Genomic DNA, 27,651 nt, shown 5'->3' on the forward strand with positions numbered 1-27,651 from the left:
GTGTTGGTTCAGATTTATTTTTGTAAAACATTTTTTTGGGGGGGGGGTGGCTAGTGAGGAGGGGGATTATTTAAAATAATTTTTGAAGAGGTAGGTTTTTATATGCTTTCAGAAGTTGGGCAGGGACTCTGCTGTCCTAGCTTCAGGGGGAAGCTGGTTCCACCAATTGGGTGCCAGGACAAAGAAGTGCTTTGACTGTGCTGAGCGGGAGCTGCCCTCCCATAGGCAGCGTGCTTTTTTGCCTTTATACAGTACACCCACATTGACAAAAATGTACCTCTACCATAGACCAGTTAAAGTTGTACAACATTTCCAATAAACAGTGGCCAAAATAACCATCTGAAAGCCACTCTCCCACTAAGCCACACCTCCAATATAATTTCCCAGTGTGCCTTGCCTTTTCGAGTGCATCGTAGAGTTACCACCCATGATTTTCTTTAATTTGTTCATGTTCAGTCTGTGGCCATCAAATAAGCTCTGGGCATACAGCATTTTATCATTCAAATGAAACTTTATGCCAATACATAAAATATTTCTTAAGGCCTAAGTTTGAGGTCTAGATTTACGCTAATACAACAGCCTGAAATTCATGGGTTTACAGGGTACATCAGGACTGCAAGTAGGCTTGCTAAAGTCATAGATTTTCAAAAAATGCTGTTTAAAGGCTTTCCTGCTTATTCCCTTTCCAAGACTTTTACAACCGGGATTTCTGGAAAACCTGGGAGGTTTGTGTATGTTGCAAGAAATGTGCAACCCTACCTTCAAGTCACATTATGCTGGCTTGCAAAGGGATTTGTAATTATTCCTCTTGGAATCCAGCCAGAGTTAGGATATCTAACAGTTGGATTTTTTATTCACACGCAACTAAGACTGTAAAGGTTTAAAGTGGACAACCATTTCAGTAAAGGGTGTAAAAAATCAAACTAACTGATTGGATTAGTTGAGACAAATGTGTGTTATTTATCTTTGTGTAGCATAAGATCAATCAATCAATCATTCAATCAATGTACATGCAAAAACTGATATTAATCAACCTGCAGTAAAGCATATATGATATTATGATGATTATAATAATTATATTATGGTAACATTTTGCCTTTTTTTCGGGTACCACCGCAGTGACAAAACCATTAGTTCCCTTGAGGTGGCAAAAATTCATAATTGTACCTTATGTTGGGTATTCTTAAGTATATTGAGGATACACAAAATGTGTTTGTACCCTGGGAAACAGAAATGTACCTTCACATTATGTGTGTGGTGATTGTACCATTATATTCAAAATATAGGGTACAAACATTTACCATTATACTCTGTATGTACCCTAAAAGGCATCGAACAGTACCATGTGAGATCATTATGTGTACCTCTGAAGGTACATTGTGTATTTTTATATTTTTGTACCCCAGGGAACGATACTGTACCCTCATTCCTAAGAGTGCATAGGCCGAAAGAGAGACCCTGTGAGAATGTGTGTCGAAGGTTATGCAATCGGCCCACCACACTGAGACGGCACAGACCTCTAGTGTGCTGCATGGAGCGTGTGGGTGTGTGTGTGAGAGAGAGCGAGTGTGTGGGGGTTTCTGAATGGGACTAGGTGGGGGTGGGGGGTGGGGGGTAGAAGAGGGTGCAGAGCAAAGTAAACGAGAAGCTCATTGAAGGCTGAACTTAAGTTTGGAGTTACCGAGATCCCCCGCCCCTCCTTGCACGTTATATAGTAAAACCTAGACACCAACAGGCCAATATCTGGCTAACCATTCGAACCATCAGACTGTCTTTATTATGAAAGGTGAGTACCACTGGGTGAAGAAAATGCTTACTTTCCCATGCATCTGTAAAGCATTAGGCACAATTACAGTGACATATTTCCTACTTTATTTTAGGCTGGCATGAGTTTGGCTCTTCTAAAAATACGTTTGTTGAATGGTTACGTTTAATGAATATTCTGTGAGCACTTGGGAATCTTAGATGTTGGCTCTGCTTCATGCTTGGTTTGTCTTTATGAAGATATCTCATCTGGTTTGGTGATGCTTCCTTATTAGGGCATTTGGTGACAAATTACTTGGCATTTTTCGGATTGTACAATGTTGAAAACTGTAGCTGACGTTGGGAATAGTCTAGATGTTGCCCTATCGAGTAGAGCTATTGTCCATGGAGCGTGTCCAGTCTTTAAGATATTCAAGACATGGACATACTCTGAGAAGTGAGAAGGTCGACAGCTCTTCTCTTGGTGACCACATTCAAATGCATTAAACATCTAAACAATTTCAAATGCAATGCGTTGCTGTATAGGGATTGTTATTAACAACCCCTGCTGACCTGGTTATCCTTGGCTAATTAATAACTTTTGGAGGCATGCATGATTTACCTTGCTCTTTTGTCTTTAGAGTTACATTTAAATTGGGTTGTTGTCTTATTTGGCAATGCACCCTACACAAGGAGATGTTATATCACCCTTTAAACACCCTTTACACAGTATGACATAAGCTTACAGATAGTTTGGGTTTATGTCATGCTTATGAAGACTGTGTGCTATATAAAGCATGTATAAGTTAGTAGTTATTTTAAAGCGGGACCATCCCCCAACTCCATCATGTAATTACAAGATAATTATTAAGCTACTGTATTGTAGCTTAGTTAATGTAGCTTAGCAACAATATTGTGGCTAGAGTAACTGCATAATTACTCGACAGGAATACAGTGAGATCATCCATATGTAATGTGTTTGTCACGCCCTGACCTGAGTATTCTTTGTTTTCTTTATATATTTTGGTTAGGTCAGGGTGTGACGAGGGTGGTATGTGTGTTTTTGTCTCATCTAGGGGTTTTGTATGTCTAGGTGTGTGTCTAGTCTAGGCATATTGTAGGTCTATGGTGGCCTGGATTGGTTCCCAATCAGAGGCAGCTGTTTATCGTTGTCTCTGATTGGGTAACCTATTTAGGTTGCCATTTTCCAGTTTGGGTTCGTGGGTTATTGTCTATGTGATGTTGTATGTTAGCACAGAGGTTCTATAGCGGTCACGGTTGTCTGGTTAGTTTGTATAGTGTACGTTGTGTTTATTTGTCCATTCATTAAAGTAGGCATTCACACCACGCTGCGCTTTGGTCTCCTCAATACGACGATTGTGACAGTGTTACCACAATAGATGCAGTCAGAGCCACAGGGGAAGTTATTCTCTGTACGTTGCCCATCCTAAGCTGCTGCACTTTTATGGTAAATGGGACTGATCTACAATATTATTGTTTTGTTCTGTCAGACGGACAGGGTTATGGGCATACAAAACGATTCAGTACAGTAATATTTTAAGTAATAGTTTTGAATTTGGTTCTTGATTTTCTGGTTCTGAAAAGATTCTGCTTTTTTTGCTCTATGATACGGGGTCCTTCTAGCAGACCTGATCCTGTGTTGGAAATCAATTTAATAGTTTACATTTTCACTGGTGGTTTTCACTTAGTTGTGTCCTCAACTGATCCAGGAACTTGTGCCTTGACAGTACATTTTGATCACACTCAATATGGTGGGTTTTCACACAGATCTCCAGTACCAGTCAAAAGTTTGGACACACACATTCCAGGGTTTTTCTTTATTTGTACTATTTTCTACATTACAGAACAGGCAGTTAACCCACTGTTCCTAGGCTGTCATTGAAAATAAGAATTAGTTCTTAACTGACTTGCCTAGTTAAAATAAAGGTCAAATAAATAAACATCAAAACTATGAAATAACACATTTGGAATCATGTAGTAACCCAAAAAGTGTTAAACAAATCAACATATACTTTATATTTGAGATTCTTCAAAGTAGCCACCCTTTGCCTTGATGACAGCTTTGCAGACTCTTGGCATTCTATCAACCAGCTTCACCTGGAATGCTTTCCAACAGTCTTGAAAGAGCTGCTTTTCCTTCACTCTGCGGTCCAACTCATACCAATTTGGTTGAGGTCGGGCGATTGTGGAAGCCAGGTCATCTGATGCTGCACATCAAGGCAAAGGGTGGCTACTTTGAAGAATCTCAAATATAAAGTATATATTGATTTGTTTAACACTTTTTTGGTTATTACAGGATTCCATGTGTTATTTCAAAGAAAAGTCCAACTAAAGAAAAACACTTGAATGAGTAGGTGTCCACTTTTGACTGGTACTTTCAGCATTGACTTAACTTATCGCGAACAAACAATGGGCCTCAGATATTGGAGAATAGAGAACATTGATGTACAGTATCACAATCATACAGTGGAAAGTCTTCCATAAAAAAGTTAAATAATTCCAGACAGATTTGTTGAATAATTTGATCAAATATGAAATCATACAACTTTATCATTTTAAATGGGTTTGGTAATGGGATGCAGAATTGAAATCCAATACACCTGCCAGGCAATCTGAAAGTGCTACATTATTCTATGCCAGATAACTGTGATCATGTTTGGCATTTTCCACTGTACAAACATTAAAAGTTAACATGTGCATAAACCTGATGTGTGGAGACTTTACAGTCTGTCGTCTGTCAGCGAGTCTTTAACTGATTGAGTATTATTATGTTATGAGGTCTCTTAATAAACAAGCAGAGGCAATGTCATGACTTTGTTAAGTACAGTGAGCAGACCGAATATTAGGAATACCTTCCTAATATTGAGTTGCACCCCCCCCACCTTTTGCCCTCAAAACAGCCTCAAATGGTCACGCCATGGACTCTACAAGGTGTTGAAAGCGTTCCACAGGGATGCTGGCCCATGTTGACTCCAATGCTTCCCACAGTTGTGTCAAGTTGGCTGGATGTCCTTTGGGTGGTGGACCTTTCTTGATACACACGGGAAACTGTTGAGCGTGAAAAACCCAGAAGCGTTGCAGTTCTTGACACTAACTGGTGCGCCTGGCACCTACTACCTCCTACCATACCCCGTTCAAAGGCACTTAAGTATTTTGTCTTTCCCATTCACCCTCTGAATGGCACACATACACAATCCATGTCTCGGTTGTCTCAAGGCATAAAAATCCTTCTTTAACCTGTCTACTCCCCTTCATCTACACTTATTGAAGTAGATTCAACAAGTGACATCAATAAGTGAAAGATTAATGGAATCTGTGTGGGTAGCCAGACAGGTAGGATCAAATCAAATGTATTTATATAGCCCTTCGTACATCAGCTGATATCTCAAAGTGCTGTACAGAAACCCAGCCTAAAACCCCAAACAGCAAGCAATGCAGGTGTAGAAGCACGGTGGCTAGGAAAAACTCCCTAGATAGGCCAAAACCTAGGAAGAAACTTAGAGAGGAACCAGGCTATGTGGGGTGGCCAGTCCTCTTCTGGCTGTGCCGGGTGGAGATTATAACAGAACATGTCCAAGATGTTCAAATGTTCATAAATGACCAGCATGGTTAAATAATAATCACAGGCAGAACAGTTGAAACTGGAGCAGCAGCACAGCCAGGTGGACTGGGGACAGCAAGGAGTCATCATGTCAGGTAGTCCTGAGGCATGGTCCTAGGGCTCAGGTCCTCCGAGAGAGAGAAAGAAAGAAAGAGAGAAAGAGAGAATTAGAGAGATCATACTTAAATTCACACAGGACAACGGATAGGACAGGAGAGGTACTCCAGATATAACAAACTCACCCTAGCCCCCCGACACAAACTACTGCAGCACTAATTGAAGTTTATTTAGTGCTTTATCCGGGTAGCCGGAAAGTAGAGCATTGCAGTAGTCTAACCTAGAAGTGACAAAAGCATGGAAACATTTTTCTGCATCATTTTTGGACAGAAAGTTTGATTTTTGCAATGTTACGTAGATGGAAAAAAGCTGTCCTTGAAACAGTCTTGATATGTTCTTCAAAAGAGAGATCAGGGTCCAGAGTAACCCTGAGGTCCTTCACAGTTTTATTTGAGACGACTGTACAACCATTAAGATTAATTGTCAGATTCAACAGAAGATCTCTTTGTTTCTTGGGACCTAGAACAAGCATCTCTGTTTTGTCCGAGTTTAAAAGTAGAAAGTTTGCAGCCATCCACTTCCTTATGTCTGAAACACATGCTTCTAGCGAGGGCAATTTTGGGGCTTCACCATGTTTCATTGAAATGTACAGCTGTGTGTCATCCACATAGCAGTGAAAGTTAACATTATGTTTTCGAATGACATCCCCAAGAGGTAAAATATATAGTGACAATAGTGGTCCTAAACCGGAACTTTGAGGAACACCAAAATTTACAGTTGATTTGTCAGAGGACAAACCATTCACAGAGACAAACTGATAACTTTCCGACAGATAAGATCTAAACCAGGCCAGAACTTGTCCGTGTAGACCAATTTGGGTTTCCAATCTCTCCAAAAGAATGTGGTGATCGATGGTATCAAAAGCAGCACTAAGGTCTAGGAGCACGACGACAGATGCAGAGCCTCGGTCTGATGCCATTAAAAAGTAATTTACCACCTTCATAAGTGCAGTCTCAGTGCTATGATGGGGTCTAAAACCAGACTGAAGCATTTCGTATACATTGTTTTGTCTTCAGGAAGGCAGTGAGTTGCTGCGCAACAGCCTTTACTAAAATGTTTGAGAGGAATGGAAGATTCGATATAGGATGACTGACAGTGAAGGTGAATAGGTGGTCACAGGTCAGGTGACAGAGGAATGGATGAGACTGAGGCAGGAATTCGTTTAGCCATAAAGTGATATATTTACTGGGTAGTTTGTCTGTGCTGCATCACAAAGGAAACAGAATAACATGTATCCAATCAAATTCATAATCATAAAGATCAAATCATAACAATCATTCTCATTATTAACATAATTAGGTCATTCAGCAATCCAGTTCATTAAGAAGTCAATAGGAATCACCCTTGAGTCATTTAGGCTCGTAACTATTTATCATAATCATGAGAAGAATAATACAAATAATTAAAACAGTGATTGGTTATTCAATCTATAAACCCCATCACTTTGATATCAGAATTGATCAGTCCAGCAAACAATGACGTTTCATATTTCACCCTTTCAAGTTTGTCTTCATATGTACATGTAATTTCATTACATATTAACCATATATCGATGGCATAATTGGCCTGTGATGATCTGTAGGGCTGTGATCATTGACCATTTACATTACACAATAGGTTTGAAGCGTGCGCACAAAGCCGCGCTCCGCGGTAATAACCATAAACAATACCTGATGGCCTGCTCTCCCGATCGCAACAGATAGTTCAGAGGACAGGTTCAGATGAAAGGTAACAGGTTTGGTGGATTTACGTGGATTCATGGACGCACAGAACTTCTGGATTAGACGGAGTTAAGGAAGAGAAAGCAGCGAGATCGGGCGATGGCGATTTCCTCCTTTTAATGAGTTGAGATCTGTCTGACATTTTCACCTGACCTAATTAAAGCACCCCTGGCCCAGCTGAGCAAGTGGCCATGAATTAATGGATTCTTCCACCAACTCCATGAGCCTTTTCTACAATAAGGGATTGTAGCTTTTACCTGGATTCACCTGATCAGTCTATGTCATGGAAAGAGCAGCTGTTCTTAACATCTTGTATACATCTTGTATATGAACTGGTTGTTCAAACCACCTAAAACCAATTTAGGCATATAAACTCAGCAAAAAAAGAAACGTCCTCTCACTGTCAACTGCGTTTATTTTCAGCAAACTTAACATGTGTGAATAATTGTATGAACATACAAGATTGAACAATTGAGACATAAACTGAACATGTGTCTAACAGAAATTGAATAATGTGTCCCTGAACAAAGGGGGGTAACAGTCAGTATCTGGTGTGGCCACTAGCTGCATTAAGTACTGCAGTGCATCTCCTCCTCATGGACTGCACCAGATTTGCCAGTTCTTGCTGTGAGATGTTACCCCACTCTTCTACCAAGGCACCTGCAAGTTCCCGGACATTGCTGGGGGGAATGGCCCTAGCCCTCACCCTCCGATCCATCAGGACCCAGACGTGCTGAATGGGATTGAGATCCGGGCTCTTCGCTGGCCATGGCAGAACACTGACATCCCTGTCTTGCAGGAAATCACGCACAGAACGAGCAGTATGGCTGGTGACATTGTCATGCTGGAGGGTCATGTCAGGATGAGCCTGCAGGAAGGGTACCACATGAAGGAGGAGGATGTCTTCCCTGTAACGCACAGCGCTGAGATTGCCTGCAATGACAACAAGCTCAGTCCGATGATGCTGTGACACAGACCATGATGGACCCTCCACCTCCAACCTCCCTCCACCTCCCTCCACGATCCCGCTCCAGAGTACAGGCCTCGGTGTAACGCTCATTCCTTAGACGATAAACACGAAAAACACTGCGGCTGAGCAGTCATTCCTTCATGGCTCTGTGCTACTTCACGGCTGCATTCCCTTTTCGGAAGCACATGCAGATTTGGAACCACTCTACTTAAGGGTTTTGATTATTAGTCACATAGCACTTTAAAGTTGTAGTTTCTTTCTGAAATATGAAGTCCTTCCTCCATCTATGGTCTATCTATGATTGAAATAACTAACTGTTTCCTAAACATAAACCATGACGAAACCCTAACATCGTTTCGCGATATTGTGTTGTGTTTTGATCATCAAAGTGATGACTAATGGGTAGAAAGCAGCTTTGTTCCTTTCCATCAGTACGGGGACAGAAAGAGTGTTATCCAGTAGACTACCCGCTGTAGTCAGTCAGTGAGTCTGTTATAGTGCAGGCCTTTAAGAGAGTCGTGAACACTGGCCCAGTGGCTTGGCTTGAGGCTTGGCATGCTCAGTCCTCCTCAGTCTTGGTCTTCATTTCTCACAGCCCACACTTCCCCTAGCTTCTCTGTAAACATCTATCTGCAAATTGGCTATTTCTGTCCCGTCCTGTTACAAATAATGTGGCAAATGTTTATTCTCACCTAGTTCAAAATAAGTGTGGACTGCTCCCCTGGACTGGAGTCTGGAGAGATCTCAGTGTGAAGGAATTTCACACTGCCCCCTTGGCCCACACTGAGCCTGTGAAAACCAAGGTAAAGTGTGATCAGGCTTCCTGGCAGCCTGGAGCTCTGCTCTCCTTCAGAGCAGCACAAAGAAGCCCTGGCCAATAAGGGTCTCCAGTCCTTTATGATGCCAAGCCTTCATTCCCACCAAACACCTTCTGAAAACAAGGGACTCTATTTTTACCGCTGGCCACAATTTGGCCCAGGCTCAGAAAATGTTTGCTCTCTCCCCTCCATCCCATCCACCCCACCCTGCTCTGCCAGCGAGAGGCTGAGCTGAGAGCACATTCTCAAGGCTTCTGGCACAGTGGGGTAGCCATCTCTCCTGTTGTTACGGACCTAAACTCAACATGAATTTGTTTAGTTTGATCTGTGACAGGAGGGGCCACTGGACTAGCCAAAGTGGAGAGAGGCAGAGAGAAGGGCGGCAGAGAGAGAGAGAAAGAAAGAGGAAAAGAGCGAGGAGGGAGAGAGAAAGAGTGAGAGAGAGGGAAAAAGAGACAGAGAGGGAGAGAGAGAGAGTGAAAGAGAAACCGGGAGAGAGAAAGCAAGAGAGGGCAGCAAGAGGCCTTGTTAATGAGACATGACAGCAGTGAGCACGGTCAGTGAGCTGCCTGTTTCCTGTACAGAGAGAAACTCTTTCAGCATCACTGGCCCTGAACATTGGCCGGCTACGAGTTGCCCAGCTCGTACAGCCGTGGACCCATTCTAGCCAGGGAGAGACAGAGTGGCATATATGACATGTCAATGTGACTATGCATGTTTTGCACTGGTGTAAAGTACTTAAGTAAAAATACTTTAAAGTACTACTTACGTAGTGTTTTGGGGGGTATCTATACTTTACTTTGCTATTTACATAACATTACTCCACTACAAGAAGATAATGTACTTTTTACTCCATACATTTTTTGCTGACACTCAAAAGCATTTTGAATGCTTAACAGGACAGGAAAATGGTTGAATTCCCTCACTTATCAAGAGAACATCCCTGGTCATCTCTACTGCCTCTGATCTGGTGGACTGTCTGAGTGTTGGAGTGTGTCCCTGGCTATGCTTAATAAGGAATTCGAAATGATTTGTACTTTTACTTTTACTTTTGATACTTAAGTATATTTAAAACGAAAATACTTTTACTCAATTAGTATTTTATTGGGTGACTTTCACTTGAGTCATTTTCTATTAAGGTGTCTTTACTTTTACTCAAGTATGACACATGGGTACTTTTACCACCACTTCATGTTTGACACTTTCGTGCCTCCTGTAAATCCTCCTTTAGAACTACAGAAAGTCTTGAAATTCGTCCCTGCCTCACACCTCTTGCTGCTTGACCTTTGTTCCGAACATTCAAAGGGGATGCATGCACAGTCTTTGTTTTTAGTATTCCATGCTGTTGTCTTAGGAGTCTTCATAACTTATAGTTTGAGTCCATACAATGCCCCCTATAACCCCCATGTTCTTGAGCCACGTTCAAAGACCTTTTTCTCACCCTATTCCTCATTTCCAGGAGATGGTCCGCAGGGAGGCTTAGGGACTGTGAAGTTGTGTTTACTTTATGATAAGCCTGTTGATCTGGGAGTGGTGTGATAAAGATACACAGAAACCCCTCCCCTGCTCACAATAACTACACAGTCAATACAAGACTTTAGGCTGTGGGGTTAGCCTATATAATGATGTACAATAGTGTTACTCTCCCGGTGTCTATCCTCTCCTCCACTCACTTTAACGTGTTGCTTCCTCAGGCGACATGGAGAGCCTGCCTAAGATGGACCCCTCCAATGACCACAGTCGGCCCCTGGACATTGTGCCACAGAGCGATGAGAAGATGAAGGAGAGGGGCCAGTGGGGAAACAAGGTGGAGTTTGTCCTTTCTGTTGCCGGGGAGATCATAGGACTGGGCAATGTGTGGCGCTTCCCTTACCTGTGCTACAAGAACGGAGGAGGTGGGTGTTAACATCACAGTGCTCAGTGACACGTCATTTTGTTCATATTATTGGTACATAATTGAGTACTCCTTCAGGACTATTGATCAGGACAACAGTGGCAGTTCATATTGTAGATGTATTATAATTTTAGCTACTATATTGTTGTTAACTGACCCAAAGCCTGTTGTTATCAACCTAAATGGCACTGGAGCCTTTGAGTACATTGTGCTTTAACGCTATGAAGAATTATGAAGGGCATGGAATCTGTTTAAGGATGAGTAGGGACGTAAAACCTCAAAAGGGCTCATTTGGAGGTATGTAAATCGTTGTTCAGCAATAAATCCTCCTAATAGATTGTGGATAACAATTGCTGTTTTTAGATTGATATGTATTTATGTTTCTGTGCAGCCTGCCAAGACTACACTCAAAACATATTAAACATGAAGTCCAATAGTAGCAAACAACACACTCCCGTTTGTATTGGCAAGATGATAGAAGTCAAAAGATTAACACTAATTTCATTGAATTTGTTATATCCAACGACATTATGGAGACAGGAATTAAAACACGTTTTTCAACAGGCTGAATACTTTGGAATTGCTCTTTTAAGTAAAAAAAAATGTTATATGCCAATATGTTGTGGAATTAGGGATAAATACATACTGGCTGTCCTACTGTATTGTTGGGTGGGCTATGGTATGTGATACTCTGATGTCAAGCTGGTCAACCTGGGCTTGCCCAGGTCAAAGTTCACTGCTGTTGACTAAGGTTGTCTTTGTTCCTTCTCTGGAGAAACTGTTCTCAAGTGCACAAAGTAGTTCTGAGTTTCTTAATAGTTTGTATAATACTTGATAGTTTGTATGTCTCTAGACCTATCATTCCATCAGAACAAAAAGTATTGATGCATCCCCACTCTGCACAGATGTCAGTTCAACGTCTAGATTTGATTTACGTATGGTTGAGATGTCAACTAATGATAATTGACCTCGAAATCAAACAAAAATGTCACCTTGTCATTGGATTTAGGTAAGAAGTTGGGTGAAAAAAAATGACATTCCCTTTTAAAAAATCCTATCAGTTTTTCACGTTGATTCAACATCATCACATATCATTTTTGGGTTGAATTGACGTGGAAACAATGTTGATTCAACCAGTTTTTGCCAGTGAGTAGGCCTATGTGTCTAGCTCCCATTTCTAATATATTTGTAAAATTTCATCATTAGCTAGCTAGCTTGGTTAGCGGGCTGATAACTGCAAACTTGACATTTTCTGAAAAATGTGATAAACATTTTAACATTATTTGGATATCCCACCCAGCAATGGATTGGTCGGATGCTGACTTTCAAAAATTGCACAAATCAAGGTAGCATTTATCCTTTGGTACACTCCAATTTTAGTGTCCAGCCTTGAAATGCTGCATCCTTGTTGATTGGTTATGTCATCTGACCTCAAATCACAGTGGAGTTCTAACACATGCGACAACACCTTGTTAACTCCTCTCCTTCCCCCCTCTATCAAACAGGTGCTTTCTTCATCCCCTACCTCATCTTCCTGTTCACCTGTGGGATACCAGTGTTCTTCCTGGAGACAGCCCTGGGACAGTTCACCAGCGAAGGAGGCATTACCTGCTGGAGGAAGATCACTCCACTGTTTGAAGGTGATCCTCCTCTCACATCTACTGTTTAGAACTCCATTTTGTTTAGTGTGCACTGTATAGGAATGCCTTTCAAGGTAATTACACCCGGGCATGTCTGCTTACTGAATAGTTTAAGAGAAGAAATTCTGAGAATGATCTACAGTAAGTGTGTGTTTTTCTGCATGCGTGTCTGCCAGTATGTACTGTAGAATAGTAGCAGGAGGTTGATGTTATGGTTAGCATGCCACCAACACTGGCAGACTTCCAGACTTCCAAGTATCCAACACTTCAGTCATTCAATTGGCCCCCAATAAGGACAATATGACTGTAGACCTTCACACATGAACCAGATAGGCTACCGGGTGAGAAATGCGAATAGAGTCATGGTTTTCATGCGTCATTGTATTCAACATTATCATAGCTAACCACAATGTGTGATGTGGTAAGGTTCCCGAGGGGCACAGCAGTCTAAGGCAATGCATCTCAGTGCAAGAGTCATCCCTGGTTCAAATCCAGGCTGTATTACTTCCAGCTGTGACTGGGAGTCCCATAGGGCGGCACACAATTGGCCCAGCATCGTCCGGGTCTGGCCGGGGTAGGCTGTCATTGTAAATAAGAACTTATTCTTAACTGACTTGCCTATTTAAATATTTAAAAAGTTGGACCCAGGTGCAGAGAAGAGACCAGATGAGGAATCAGTGGTTAAGGATAAACATAATACTTCACTGAGAAACTGTAGCCGCAGGATCACAGTACACTTGGGGGAAACCAACAACCACTAAGTCTCAAACTCACTCAGGAAACAAACTCACTCTCAGAAAACAATTCACAGTTCTGCAAAGGACAACAGAAAACACCTATTTTAACAGGGAAATCATAATGAGTAAATTGAACACACCTGAGTGTCGTTAATGTCTCTAGGAACGGTCTCTGCCGCCCTCTGGTGACAGGTGGAGCCATGACACAATGCTCCCCTTTGTCCTTGCTGCAGGAGTGGGCTACGCCACACAAGTCATTGTGGCTCTGTTGAACTTCTATTACATCATCGTCCTGGCCTGGGCCATCTTCTACCTGTCCTACTCCTTCACCTGGGACTTGCCCTGGGCCTCCTGCAACAACACATGGAACACAGGTCAGAGATCCACCAGTGGACTTTTCCTTATTCAATCTCGATGAAGCTCTGCCTAAAGGCAGAACTAATGTGATTGGTATGATGAAAGCTCACGGGCAAAGTTGCTGGTTCGAATGTTACTCAACCCCTAAACCAACCCTAACCAATTCGGATTACTTCAACTTAAGTGATCGTATTTGCCTAAACATTCACATTGTTTCTGCCCTCGAGACAGAGTTGCCCTCGGGAAACCAGATTGAATAAGGAAAACTCCAAAATGTCTCACGTAGCCTTACGTAACGTTACAATAGAGTTGGGTTACCTAGAAAAACCATAGCCGGTGTCCTCAGTAAACGTGTGTGTGAACTTGTTATGCATCTCTGTTCTCAAGATTCCTGCATGGAGTTCCAGAGGAGGAATGGCTCTTTCAATCAGCCACGTCTCAACGCCACGTCTCCTGTCATTGAGTTCTGGGAGTAAGTACTAAGTGCTTCTTAGAGTCTATTGTTTCTCCATCTCCTTAAGGAGCTCGGTTGGCCTACTGTTTATTCCTCAGCCAAATGGCCGTTGTCTTGCCAACTGGTGTAGCACTGCTGAATACGAAAACAGGCTGGCTTGAGGCTGAATTGGAGGACTGTGGGACGTCCTGAGAAATAATATACATGACATGCTCCCCTAAGGTAAATAATTAACAAGCTTCAACATTACTATTGCTGTAATATTTGAGCTTAGTGTTCATGTTAGATATTCATGTCTAAATAATGATCACACTGACAGTCATCTCGTGTGTGTGTGTGTGTGTGTGTGTGTGTGTGTGTGTGTGTGTGTGTGTGTGTGTGTGTGTGTGTGTGTGTGTGTGTGTGCTGGTGTGTGTGTGCACCTGCGTGCGTGCATGTGTGTGTAGACGGAGGGTTCTGCGTATCTCCTCTGGCATAGATCATATAGGATCTCTCAACTGGGACCTGGTTCTGTGTCTGGCCATAGCCTGGGTACTAGTCTACTTCTGTATCTGGAAGGGAGTCAAGTCCACTGGAAAGGTAAAGGGCTCTATTCTACATCCTCTCTCTGTGAGCCTCCCTAATGCAGTTTTTGACCAGGAAGAACCTCTGGGCACTTCATTGATTGATCCCTTGATTGTGGTCCCTTAAAGTGCATGGTGCAATACATTAGATAGATGCAGACTTAGATACATTACATACTGTAGATACAGACATGAAAATGGGTCTATGGCTCGGTCATCAGCCAGCTTTGACATACTTTTAAAAATAAGTTCTGGTCGGCATAGCTTTAAGTTGTTGTGGTAGTTTGTTCCACTTAACAGTGCAGTTGTATAGAAAGGTTTTCTTACAGGATAGTCTCTTAGATTTGAAACAGTCCATGTCAGAGTCTATGGCACTGAATATGACTAAGAGTTGCTCCTGGTCAGTCAGGTCACTTTTTCAGGACATTTCTATGCATTTTCGCAATGTTGCTTCACACCTTTGGACAACCAAGTACTCTAGATATGTGGTCCTTTTGAAGTCTGGCAGATAACGTGATAGCTGAGATGACTAGAGACCATTCAATGACTTTTTTGCTTTTTGTTATTAGTAGACCCTTGGTTAACCCATTTGTGACCCTTGGTGCTGTATTGTCCTGCACTGTACATACTGTAGCAGCATGTAACCGGAAGGTTGCTGGATCTAATCCCTGAGCTGACAAGGCACAAATCCGTCGTTCTGCCCCTGAGCAAGGCAGTTAACCCACTGTTCCCCGGGCGCCGACAACGTGGATGTTGATTAAGGCAGCCCCCTGCACCTCTCTGAGTCAGAGCGGAAGACACAGTTCAGTTGAATACATTCAGTTGGACAACTGACTAGGTATCCCCCTTTCCCTTTCCCATTCTATCCCCCTCAGGTGGTATATTTCACAGCTACCTTCCCCTACATCATGCTGTCTATCCTGCTCATCAGAGGGGTCACCCTGCCTGGAGCCTTCATAGGAATCAAGTTCTACCTCTACCCAGACCTGGGCCGCCTGTCAGATCCACAGGTACATGTACTGTACACACACACACACACACACACACACACACACACACACACACACACACACACACACACACACACACACGTGCATACACACATACACACACAGACACAACCAATTCCCCCAACCACACACACACATTATACATACAAACACACCCATACCATCACTGTGGGAAGTGGAATACCCAACAGCTTGACACAATAACCCTATAGGCTGACTTACCCAGTGTTCCTCTGACCTCTGCCTGTCAGCAATAAATAAAAAAATACTCTCACTGTCACACCACTTGTCCCTAGTTTATGATGAAAATATGTGTGGCCCCATACAGTAGAACTTGGACACTTAATTATTCATTTCATTCGTTGAGCTGTTGAAGTGACTGTTATGCTGTGCTTAGCATTTTCAGGGATCTAACTCAATATCACCAAGATTGTTATCAAGATTATCAAGATCAATCATTAAACAAATGAAAACACGTCTGATCATGAGAAGAACATGACATTGGAAAAACCAGGGGGACGTTGTCTCTCAAACTAATGCTGTGCCAGAGAATGACTGAATCTGTAAAGTTGGCAGTCTGTAGGAATATTTGACGAGTGGACGGGTGATAAATGTCTCATGAACACCGGCATGAGGAATGTGGTCAGCAAACACAGATACTAGGCTAGTTCTCGTCTGGTTATGAGAGAGAGAGAGTTTTACTGACTGTGATTTGTTCGTATTTTCGACTGTTTGTTTGGATGATGTTGTTTAACCTATTTGTGTGTTATATACGTGTTGCACTCACTCCCTAACGTTATTGTACATAAGAATTTGTTCTTAATTGACTTACCTAGAGAGAGAGAGAGAGACATTTCACAACCACTTCTCCATTTTGGCCCCCATTAACCAAATGAGTGACCTCTTCAATCCACAGGGGTCTTCTATGGATGAATATAACCCTGTGTTGAAGGAAGAGACAAGCTGTCTGTATGATGGGAACATCTGCCTTAGTGGCCTGGGCCTACGCTTGTGTCTTTGCACTGGACTAGCTAAGTCAAAGACTGTGTCCCAATAGCAACCCACACTCTATAAAGTGCACTACCTACAGGCCCTGGTCAAAAGTAGTGCATTACATGGGCAATAGGGTGCCATTTGGGACACATACAGAAGTATTCCTGGCTGCTAGGCAGCTGACTGAAACGTGCCCTCAGTGCTTCAGCACGACTTTGGTGAATAGGGAGAACAAAGGGCACCCTAATTCAAATTGGAACTGTGTTATGCTGATTGTTCACAGAGTCTGTGGTGGAAAAGTACCACACTTGGCGCTGGGGAGCCATAGCGATGGAGAGCCAGCATACTGGGGGGTGGCCATGGTGGGTGGTCACATAAGTGATGAGAAATGGGGTGACAGGTTTTTACCATAGAATGAGGAAGGTGTAGGTCATACCAAATGTCTCACCGGAAGGGGTTTATAGCTGTCTTTGACAAAAGTGACATGCTTCAGAGAACTAAAGGTATTAGCCAGGAGCAATGCAATGGTTTCTGCCAGCAAATGAAAAGGCATTGGTATGATTTCTCCCTCCTCTTTCTAGGTATGGATGGATGCAGGGACTCAGATCTTCTTCTCCTATGCCATCTGTCTGGGGTGTCTGACTGCTCTGGGAAGCTACAACAAGTACAATAACAACTGCTACAGGTCAGGTCTCACCTCAGAACACATGCTTACACCTACACCTCCTACTTACCCTAGTCAGAAATGACTGACACCCAACAATAAGCAGATGTATCTCTTTCTTAAACCCCCTAGAGTTGATTGACGCACCCATGCACGAATCTAATCAATATAATTAAAAAATCCCCATAAAAATCTGTTTATTTAAGCTAGCGATATCAGCTGTGTCTCAATCCACCTATGTCGGCCTTCCGAATCTTTGGTGGAACGTGACAGAGCTACAATGCTGTTTGTCAGACCACGAGACATCCCGAAAATTGGTCTTCTCAAGAAAACGTCTGTAGCGCCCAAACGGACACGATGGTGTTCTCCGTTTTGCTCTATGACCCCCACAAGCCCCACGGGACTCATCTGAAGTTGGTACAGTACACTATGTGCCAACTTCTGTATGTAGCATCCAAACCGTTTGGGCTACAAACGAACATGACCCCACTAGACTCTCAGGAAAACAAACGTGTTTTGTTGTTCTTGTTGTTCTACTACCCCCACAAGTGTCATGTGACTCGACTGAAGGTAACTTGGTACCGGTTTTTTTTAATTATGGAAGTACACCTCAGGTCAGAACACCTACTCATTCAAGGGTTTTTCTTTATTTGTACTTTCTACATTGTAGAATGACAGTGAAGACATCAACACTATGAAATAACACATTTGGAATCATGTAGTAACTAAAAAAGTGTTAAACAAATCAACATATACTTTATATTTGAGATTCTTCTTTAAATAGCCACGCTTTGCCTTGATAATGGGAATTGATGGAAATTGATGTAGTAAAATATATCACTAGCCACTTTAAACAATGCTACTTAATATAATGTTTACATACCCTACATTACTCATCTCATATGTGTATATATATATATATATATATACTGTACTCTATATTATCTACTGCATCTTTATGTAATACATGTATCACTAGCCACTAAGGTAGTAGTTTTGGAATTGTTAGGTTAGATTACTCGTTGGTTATTGCTGCATTGTCAGAACTAGAAGCACAAGCTACACTCGCATTTACATCTGCTAACCATGTGTATGTGACAAATACATTTGATTTGATTTGATGACAGCTTTGACCACTCTTGGCATTCTCTCAACCAGCTTCACCTGGAATGCTTTTCCAACAGTCTTGAAGGAGTTCCTGAAATAGTAAAAATAAAGAAAAATCCTTGATAGAGTAGGTGTTCTAAAACCTTTGACCAGTAAGTCATTTTTTGCATCCCGCCCCCACTTCAAAACCTTATTCCTTGTGATTTATTTTTTGACTGTACATTTTGACATTTACACATGTGCTCTTCAATGCATTTCAAATAAATTAAAAATGGTATCAAATATTTTTTTTTATATTTTGGGGGCATACCTACAGGGGACATAAAATTCTAAATCAAATAGCTAAATGATCCATGGTATAACCATCTAAGACTGATAAGTGATTTGTTCTGTTTTACACCCTAATAATAACCTAGTACGCTAATAACAGGTGGAAATATTTGTTCTGTATCTTTATCTGTATTTTGTACAGTACAGTATCTGTTTCACAATATGGTATTGATTTATCTTTGAAGTTGTTCATTTTTACTGTGACATAAATACAGTACATCTGTTATGGCTGGTATCTATGCCTGGCTGACGACTGTCTCTCTGGGGTTACAGAGATTGCTTGGCGCTATGCTTCCTGAACAGTGGGACCAGCTTTGTGGCAGGCTTTGCTATCTTCTCCATCCTGGGCTTCATGTCTTACGAGCAGAACGTGCCCATCTCAGAGGTGGCAGAATCTGGTTGGTAGTTATTTTTAACAGACACACACAGACCTTTCTTGACAGTTCATCATTGGGGAACTGGTCATAATTTTTCATAATTCAACATGTATTTTATTTTAAGTACTACAGCAATATATTTTGGAATGTGAATTAGTAGAAACGCTGCACACCACTTAAGGAGCTATTGACTGTACAGTACATGTCCCACACTGTTCAAGAGAAAAACACCTTGTTAAACTGTGCTGTAATGGCTTTTCCATGATAATGACATGTTCATCTTTAAAATTAACTTTCAATGTTCGGAGAATTCAAAGGTAACCTAGTAGTTTCACAATACAATTGGGTGGAGGTCAAAGTCCTGCTCACTTGATGACAATTCTGTAATGACCTGTTGTAAAACCTGTATTAACCCTTTCTGTACCAGGTCCTGGTCTGGCCTTCATAGCCTACCCCCGTGCAGTGTCTATGATGCCCTTCTCTCCTCTCTGGGCCTGTTTCTTCTTCATCATGATCGTCTTTTTGGGTCTGGACAGCCAGGTGAGGCTAGAGTAGCACTCTGTCTCCTCTCTCTCTCTCTTGCTCACTCTCGTTTTCTCTTTGTCTCGCTCACTCACTCTCTTAGTCTCTCTCTCTCTCTCTCTCTCTCTCTCCTACTCACTAACTCTCTTTCTGACACACACACACAATATGTTTGTAATCACTGCTCTAACAATGTCCACAGTGGTGTTTTTTAAATCAGTGACACAGCATCCCCTCTGTTCTCTCCACTGCTGTAGTTTGTGTGTGTGGAGAGTCTGGTGACGGCCATGGTGGACATGTACCCTAAAACCTTTCGTCGTAAGAACCGCAGAGAGCTGTTCATCTTGGCGGTGGCCATTGTCTCCTTCCTCATGGGTCTCATCATGCTGACAGAGGTAGGCCACAGCCTAAAATGCCACCCAGGACCCCGATTGGTTCATGGACGCTTGTAAAATGGCTGACCCTGGCTCTGACCCCAACTCTCCACGCGTGTCTCAGGAGGAGTTGGAATATGCAGCAAGAATGAAATCCCAAAGGTTTTCATTTAGGGCTTTATTTCTTGTAACATATGCCATTTATCAGAATATTTTATCCAAAGCGACTGTCATTTGTGCATACATTTTACATATGGGTGGACGATGGGAATCGAACCCACTGCCTTGGCATTCCAAGTGCCATGCACTACCAACTGAGCTACAGATGGAGAATGTCACATTGTCACGTGAATTGAAAGTTGCTAAGAAAAAGAGCCAAATACTGCAGGTTACTGAAATCGGGAACCTTTATTCTGTGCATGATGTTTAGCCTCTCTAACGCCTCAATCACACCAACAGTGTTGTTGCGCAAAATGGTACGCAGCAATCATCTGGATATGTGTGCAGCAAAAGTTCAACACTCACCTTCTGCTACCGTTTCTGTCAAGCCGTAAACGCACAGAGTTTGACACGTACGTTTGATAAATCACACCGCAACTGCCTCTGCAATGCAAGGCGGCGAGGCAAACGCAGCGTTCCATTGGAAATGAATATACTTCTGGTGTACCAAAATGCAACGACACTGTCGATGAAATCGAGGCATGATTTTGTTGTTCTACATGTGGTCTTGGAGGTGGCATGGGGACGATGAAATAGAAAAAGTGTTCCTAGCTGCCCTGCCGTAACGCAACACATTTCTCTCTCCAGGGAGGCATGTACGTCTTCCAACTCTTTGACTACTATGCTGCCAGTGGGACGTGCCTGCTCTTTGTGGCTGTCTTTGAGACTGTTTGCATTGCTTGGATTTATGGTGAGTGTTTAGCCAAGTTATGTGGGAATGCATTGAGGGGCACATTAGCATGACAAATGGGGTATTTTCATTGAGCCATCCTCTGCCATCCAGCAGTAGTCTGCTATTAATAGAAGTGAAAGGGCATCTGGGAGAGGAACAACTGGCTGAATATGATATTATTAGACCATTTTGAATTATATATATTTTTGATGAGATTGATACAACTTTTAGCGAACAGTTAGCTGTTACAAATTTGTATTGTGTACCGAAACGGTGCCTGAGGAAGGCCCGCAGCATCATCAAGGACCCTACACACCCCAACCGCGAGCTGTTCACTCCCTTATCGTCAGGCAGACGAGATTGGAGCATGAGGTCTGATACCAACAGGCTCAGAGGCAGTTTCTATCTGCTGTCCATCAGACTGCTGAACACTTGAACTGGACTGACCACCTGCTTTGATTCTCTGCACCTTAGCTCACACACTGTAAACCTTAATGTGCTCTCATTACTCAAAACTTTGGAGGAAACCCGTTGCACTGCATACATGTATATCTCAGTACAGTTACTTAAAGTGATTTTGTAGCCGTTACTCAAACCGATAGTCACTGTGACCCTGTAGGCAGTCCAGATTTGGGTTGTCAGTTTGAAAATGTTGAGCAGCACCCCACCTAAGCCATGCCACCAATATAATTTCCCAGGGTGCCTTGCCTTTTCGAGTGAATTGTACAGTTATCACCCATAACTGCATTTGTTAGTGACAGAGATATGGTTGCTGAATTTGTTTCTTTTCAGACCGGTGGCCTCCACCAAGTGAGTTCCTAGGCAAATATTATCATTATAATTAAACTCTTTATCACAATACACCCAAACATACTAAATATTAAGAAAACCTGCTCTTTGCAACTCAATACTAGGAAGGTGTTCCTAATGTTTGGTATACTCAGTGTACATTACATACAGTGTCTCATAAGGCCTTAAATTGAGGTCTAGCTTTACCCTAATACAGTGGCCTGAAACTCATGGTTTATACAGGCCACATCAGGCTTGCAAGTGGGGTTGCAAAATTTCAGTAACTTTCCCAAAATTCCCAGATCTTCAAAAAAAAATCCTGGTTGAAGGAATCTTCCAACTGTAATTTCTGGATAATGTACCAGAATTTTGCAACCCACATTATGCTGACTTGGAAAATGATGTATAATTCCTATTGGAATCCAGACAGAGTTAGGATATCCAACCGTTTTTATTTTTTGTCACCGGCAATCTGCATTCATAATGACTGCCAGTGTTAGGAACAGTGGAAGGAGACTACCTAAGCCTAAACTGGAACAACCATTTCAGTGAAAGGTACAAGAAAATCTAGCTAAATGATTGGATTAGTTTAGAATTTTTTTTAGCTATCTTTGTGTAACATAAGATTAATCAGTCAATCATTCAACGCACATGCAAAAACACAGATATAAAAAATATATATGTTTTAAATACCTGCAGTAGAGCATGCTGGTAAAAAAGTACTTTCGTTATCATAACTTTAAATTGAGTTGATGTGACATCTCATTTAGTTTTGAGTCAATACCACATAAGCATCTTAAATAATAATGACTTTTCATTTACTTGTGGTTTAACTTACTAGAAGTATTTGAGTAATTTCTTATTGTGATGTCGAAGGAATCTGCAAGTAAGCCTTTCGTTGGATGTGTACACTGAGTATACAGAACATTAGGAACGCCTGCTCTTTCCATGACAGACTGACCATGTGAATCCAGGTGAAAGCTATGATCCCTTATTTATGTCAATTGTTAAATCCACTTCAGTCAGTGTAGATTAAAGAAGGATTTTTAAACCTTGAGACAATTGAGACATGGATTGTGTTTGTGGGCCACTCAAAGGGTGAATGGGCACAGACAAAGTATTTAATAAGTGCCTTTGGACGGGGTATGGTAGTATGTTCCAGGCGTATCGGTTTGTGTCAAGAACTGGAACGCTGCTGGGTTTTTCATGCTCAGCAGTTTCCTGTGTGCATCAAGAATGGTCCACCACCCAAAGAACATCCAGCCAACTTGACACAACTAAGTTAACATGGACCAGCATCCCTGTGGAACGCTTTCAACACCTTGTAGAGTCCATGCCCTGACGAATTGAGGCTGTTCTGAGGGCAAAAGTGCAGGGGGGTGCAACTCAATATTAGTAAGGTGTAAAGTTTGGTATACTCAGTGTATACCATGTGTACCCCGTACGTACATAAGACAAATAAAACTTGAAACTTTAATGACTATCTGTCCGCTGCTGACTCCTGTCTCATTCTTCTTCTCTTTCCTCGCTGTTCCTGTAGGTGCTGACCGTTTCTATGACAACATTGAGGACATGATTGGCTACCGTCCCGGACCTATTATCAAATACTGCTGGATGTTCTTCACTCCTGCTACCTGCTTAGTGAGTATTTTTCTTCTGAACTCAACCTTGTTATGTCTCTTGACTGAGGGGTGCCCACTGGTGGTTAGTATTGAAAAAGCATCTGACATTGCACAGCTAGGCTAATCAAATTCACAGAGATTTTGTAGAAAGTGGGAAAGGTTCAAAAGGAGGATAAGACCCAAATGAAAGCAAGTCAGTATTGTTGTTTTAAATCAACACAAAAAATGTTTTTGACTCAACCTAGGACGTAGCAACCAGTGACTGTCACGGAGACACAACTGATTGCATTTATTTGCCTCTGCAGGGTACCTTTGCCTTCTCTCTGATCAAGTACACCCCTCTGAAGTACAACAATGAGTATGTGTACCCTTGGTGGGGCTACTGCCTGGGCTGGCTCCTGGCCCTGTCCTCCATGCTCTGTGTTCCCCTCTGGGTGGTCATCAAAATGTGTTCTGTGGAAGGCACCCTGAAAGAGGTTAGTCACACACACCACCCACTGTTTCACCCTCTGTTTGCTATTGTCTCATGTCATGGCTTAAGCTACTGTAACTTAGAAATCAATACAAACCAATATAACAAACCAATCATGTCCTGCACCTATCCTGTGTATGTGACAATAAAGCATCTACAATAGTTGTTGTCTATTTCCTCTGTTGTTCTGTAGCGCTTTACAATCCTGACCACGGCATCCACTGACTTACCTAAAACCAAGAAGGAGCAGGAGAAGCTGCTGCCCATCTTTCCTGGCGATGGGGACAGCCTCCGTCAGAGACACCCTCCCACCAAGGAAGGCTACTTCCCCGTCAATGAGAAGGAGTCCAACTGCTAGAGCTAGGAACGTGGACCCAGACCCTCTGAGGTCACATGTCCATTCCCTTGACATGGCCTCTCCTCAACAATACCTCATAACTGCACAACTGCGGCCAAATGAGCACGGATGCAGTGACATTGGTGCTGCTGTGCCTTAGCTCTTTCTCTCCTGCAAGGTCTATCAGAGACAGTACCGACTACTGCTTCAGATGCTGTCCTGTTGTTAAGTCGTGTACACTCTTATGTTTACACACTCAATGCTACTGGCTCTCCGCCATCTACACTTCCATCCACGGGAGAGTCGGTCTCTCCACTTCTCTCTCCTACTGTTGCCTTATCAACCACAAACTTTAGCTGTGTTTTGCTGATTTCTTTCACCAATGGCTAAGGTTGAGCAGACATTGAAATGGTGTGATTCAGCGATTTGTTATATGTCCATTGTGGTTGAGACTTGGGAATGTTTGTCTGATGATTGCACCTGCTTTCTAAGGAAGCATCTTTTATTTTCCTTTTTTTCATGGACATCTCTCGGGCATATGTGTACACAATTTGCTATGATGAAGTATTCTTTTAGTGCATCATGTCGAACTCGCTGCAGTCATATGAGTTGAATGTAATACATCATTCTAATCAATATGTTTGTTAATTTACCTACTAAACCATAACTGACAACATTTCTACATGACACAGATACAGATCTACATGACACACGGAATCAGATAGGCATATGCCAACTAAAATCATCATGTCATTGTAGTTACAATAAGTAATACATAATTTAAAGGCCCAGTGCAGTCAAAAACTAGATTTTCTTGTGTTTTATATACATTTCCACACAACGAGGTTGTAATAATACTGTGAAATTGTGAAAATGCTTATGCCTTTTTAGTGTAAAAGCTGTTTGAAAAGACCACCTAGAATTTCAGCCTGTTTTGTTGACATTGCCAGTCGAGTTAATAGACCAATAAGAGTTCCAAACCACTCTGCCAATAACAGCCAGTTTTCAGTTTTCCTCTCCCTGCTCAGACCACTCCCAGAAAGTCCAAGAAAAAGTATTGCTTGAAAAAAAATTCTTAGCTATTTTTGACCATCTTAATTGAAAACAATCATTGTATGGTACTTCATTGTTACCTAGAAATGACTTCATATTGTTATAAAAATGACTGCATTGGACCTTTAAGAATTTCCCATACGAACACTGTGACTTCAGATTGAAATATGTGCATGTGCTAAAATGTAATATCTTGTAATATATTTAATATCCAGATTTATGTCACAAAACTTGTGTCAAAAAGAAATCTGAAGCTCACCTGAAGTGCAAGTGTCTCTCTTTCTATTGTAGTAACCTGTAGGTGACTAACTAGTAGGCTATGCTAGCCTGAGGTTGTTGTTTGCGATTCGGATGGAGTCAGACTTACTGTAAATGTATTGCAATTGATTCAAAAGCTTACTTGGAGATATAATCATTGTGTATTAGCATTTTAATCATATCAGTTTTTATTCTGAAATGTAATACATTGATATTTGCATTGCTCTCATTCTTGGCTTGATTTAAAAAAAAATGGTATACAATCGTATATATATATATTTTTAAGCTGTATACCATGTCCAATATGTGATAAAGCACATGATAAACATGGTTTACAAACTAGTGAAGTATGGACTGTGTTCCAAAAAAAAATGTTGTGCAACATTTTTGCATTGGAAATCATTGTACCGTACAACAGTATACCGCCATAGTGAGCAGTTTAGAGGTGACAGACCAGTTTCATACCTTTTATGTTCACACACACGGTGCTAGATAGCCTTTGTTATTTGCTTGTAATGTCTATTCATTAATTCATTATCTGCTTTTCCTTAGCGAACAATAACTTTGAACAGTATAAGCTCTTACACTTCCAGTATGTGTTTGTCAGGTCATGTCTAGTCAAGTGCAAAGCTGAACACCGTTCACATGCATCATTACAACTGACATTGTAAAATACAAATATTTGTATTAAAAGTTTTAAAATAAATACATCATATCACGTCATCCCCCCCCAACAAGAGATATTTGAAAACTGTTCCATCCGAAACCCAGCTAGAGAGGGAGGGAGAGAGGGAATGCATTCATGCATTCCAATGGCCAGAACATGGTAACAGTATCAACATCAGAGTACATCAATAACCAACAGAAATCAATCTATTGAGGTATGTGTGTGCTGTATGCCTTTATTTTTTCCCTCCAAAAAATCTCTAATGTAACATATTTAGTATATGTGTGTGTTTACTATTGAGCAAATACAGGTAACAGACAAAAAAAAGCTTTATTGACACACACTGAGTGTACAACACATTAGGGAACACCTTCCTAATATTGAATTGCACCCCCTTTAGCCCTCAGAACAGCCTCAATTCGTTGGGGCATGGACTCTACAAGGTTTCGAAAGCATTTCACAGGGTTCCTGACCCATGTTGACACCAATGCTTCCCACAGTTGTGTTAAGTTTGCTGGATGTCCTTTGGGTGGTGGACCATTCTTGATACACATGGGAAACTGTTGAGTGAAAAACCCAGGACACTCTAACCAAGGCACTTAAATAATTTGTCTTGCCCATTCACCCTCTGAATGGCACACACACACAATCCATGTCTCAACTATCTCAATGCTTAAAAATCGTTCTTTAACATGTCGCTTCCCCTTCATATACAATGATTGAAGTGGATTCAACAAGTTACATAAGGGATCATTGCTTTCACCTGGTCAGTCTACAGTATGTCATGGAAAGATCAGGTGTTCCAAATCTTTTTTAATTCAAAATCAAATCACATTTATTTAATTATATAGCCCTTCTTACATCAGCTGATATCTCAAAGTGCTATACAGAAACCCAGCCTAAAACCCCAAACAGCAAGCAATGCAGGTGTAGAAGCACGGTGGCTAGGAAAGACTCCCTAGAAAGGCCAAAACCTAGGAAGAAACCTAGAGAGGAACCAGGCTATGAGGGGTGGCCAGTCCTCTTCTGGCTGTGCCGGGTGGAGATTATAAAGGAACATGGCCAAGATGTTCAAATGTTCATAAATGACCAGCATGGTCAAATAATAATAATCACAGTAGTTGTCGAGGGTGCAACAAGTCAGCACCTCAGGAGTAAATGTCAGTTGGCTTTTCATAGCCGATCATTGAGAGTATCTCTACCGCTCCTGCTGTCTCTAGAGAGTTGAAAACAGCAGGTCTGGGACATGTAGCACGTCCGGTGAAAAGGTCAGGGTTCCATAGCCGCAGGCAGATCAGTTGAAACTGGAGCAGCAGCACGGCCAGGTGGACTGGGGACAGCAAGGAGTCATCATGCCAGGTAGTCCTGAGGCATGGTCCTAGGGCTCAGGTCCTCCGAGAGAGAGAAAGAAAGAGAGAATTAGAGAGAACATACTGAATTCACACAGGACACCGGATAAGACAGGATAAATACTCCAGATATAACAGACTGACCCTAGCCCCCCGACACATAAACTACTGCAGCATAAATACTGGAGGCTGAGACAGG

General features: G+C 41.9%; 1 protein-coding gene across 1 annotated transcript; it reads left to right on the forward strand.

Moving 5' to 3' along the window:
• The first annotated feature begins 1,686 nt into the window (after positions 1–1,686).
• On the forward strand, positions 1,687–26,132 carry LOC115134435 (sodium- and chloride-dependent GABA transporter 2-like). Its single transcript, XM_029668392.2, has 15 exons — positions 1,687–1,786; positions 10,686–10,886; positions 12,391–12,525; positions 13,496–13,636; positions 14,007–14,091; positions 14,520–14,652; positions 15,512–15,646; positions 17,221–17,324; positions 19,014–19,138; positions 19,545–19,657; positions 19,897–20,034; positions 20,821–20,923; positions 23,235–23,335; positions 23,622–23,792; positions 23,982–26,132. Exons 1-15 carry the CDS (start codon positions 1,780–1,782, stop codon positions 24,144–24,146), a joined length of 1,857 nt encoding a protein of 618 aa, XP_029524252.1. The 5' UTR covers positions 1,687–1,779; the 3' UTR covers positions 24,147–26,132.
• Positions 26,133–27,651: the final 1,519 nt, after the last annotated feature.

This window comes from Oncorhynchus nerka, linkage group LG9a, assembly GCF_034236695.1.
Source record: "Oncorhynchus nerka isolate Pitt River linkage group LG9a, Oner_Uvic_2.0, whole genome shotgun sequence".
NCBI lineage: Eukaryota > Metazoa > Chordata > Actinopteri > Salmoniformes > Salmonidae > Oncorhynchus > Oncorhynchus nerka.

What these genes read in the sequence shown, in the direction of transcription:
- LOC115134435 (XM_029668392.2), top strand. An exon ending in GCCGCCTGTCAGATCCACAG is followed by an intron (nt 15,647 to 17,220) that starts GTACATGTACTG and finishes TCCTCTTTCTAG; the next exon opens with GTATGGATGGATGCAGGGAC. An exon ending in TACAATAACAACTGCTACAG is followed by an intron (nt 17,325 to 19,013) that starts GTCAGGTCTCAC and finishes CTGGGGTTACAG; the next exon opens with AGATTGCTTGGCGCTATGCT.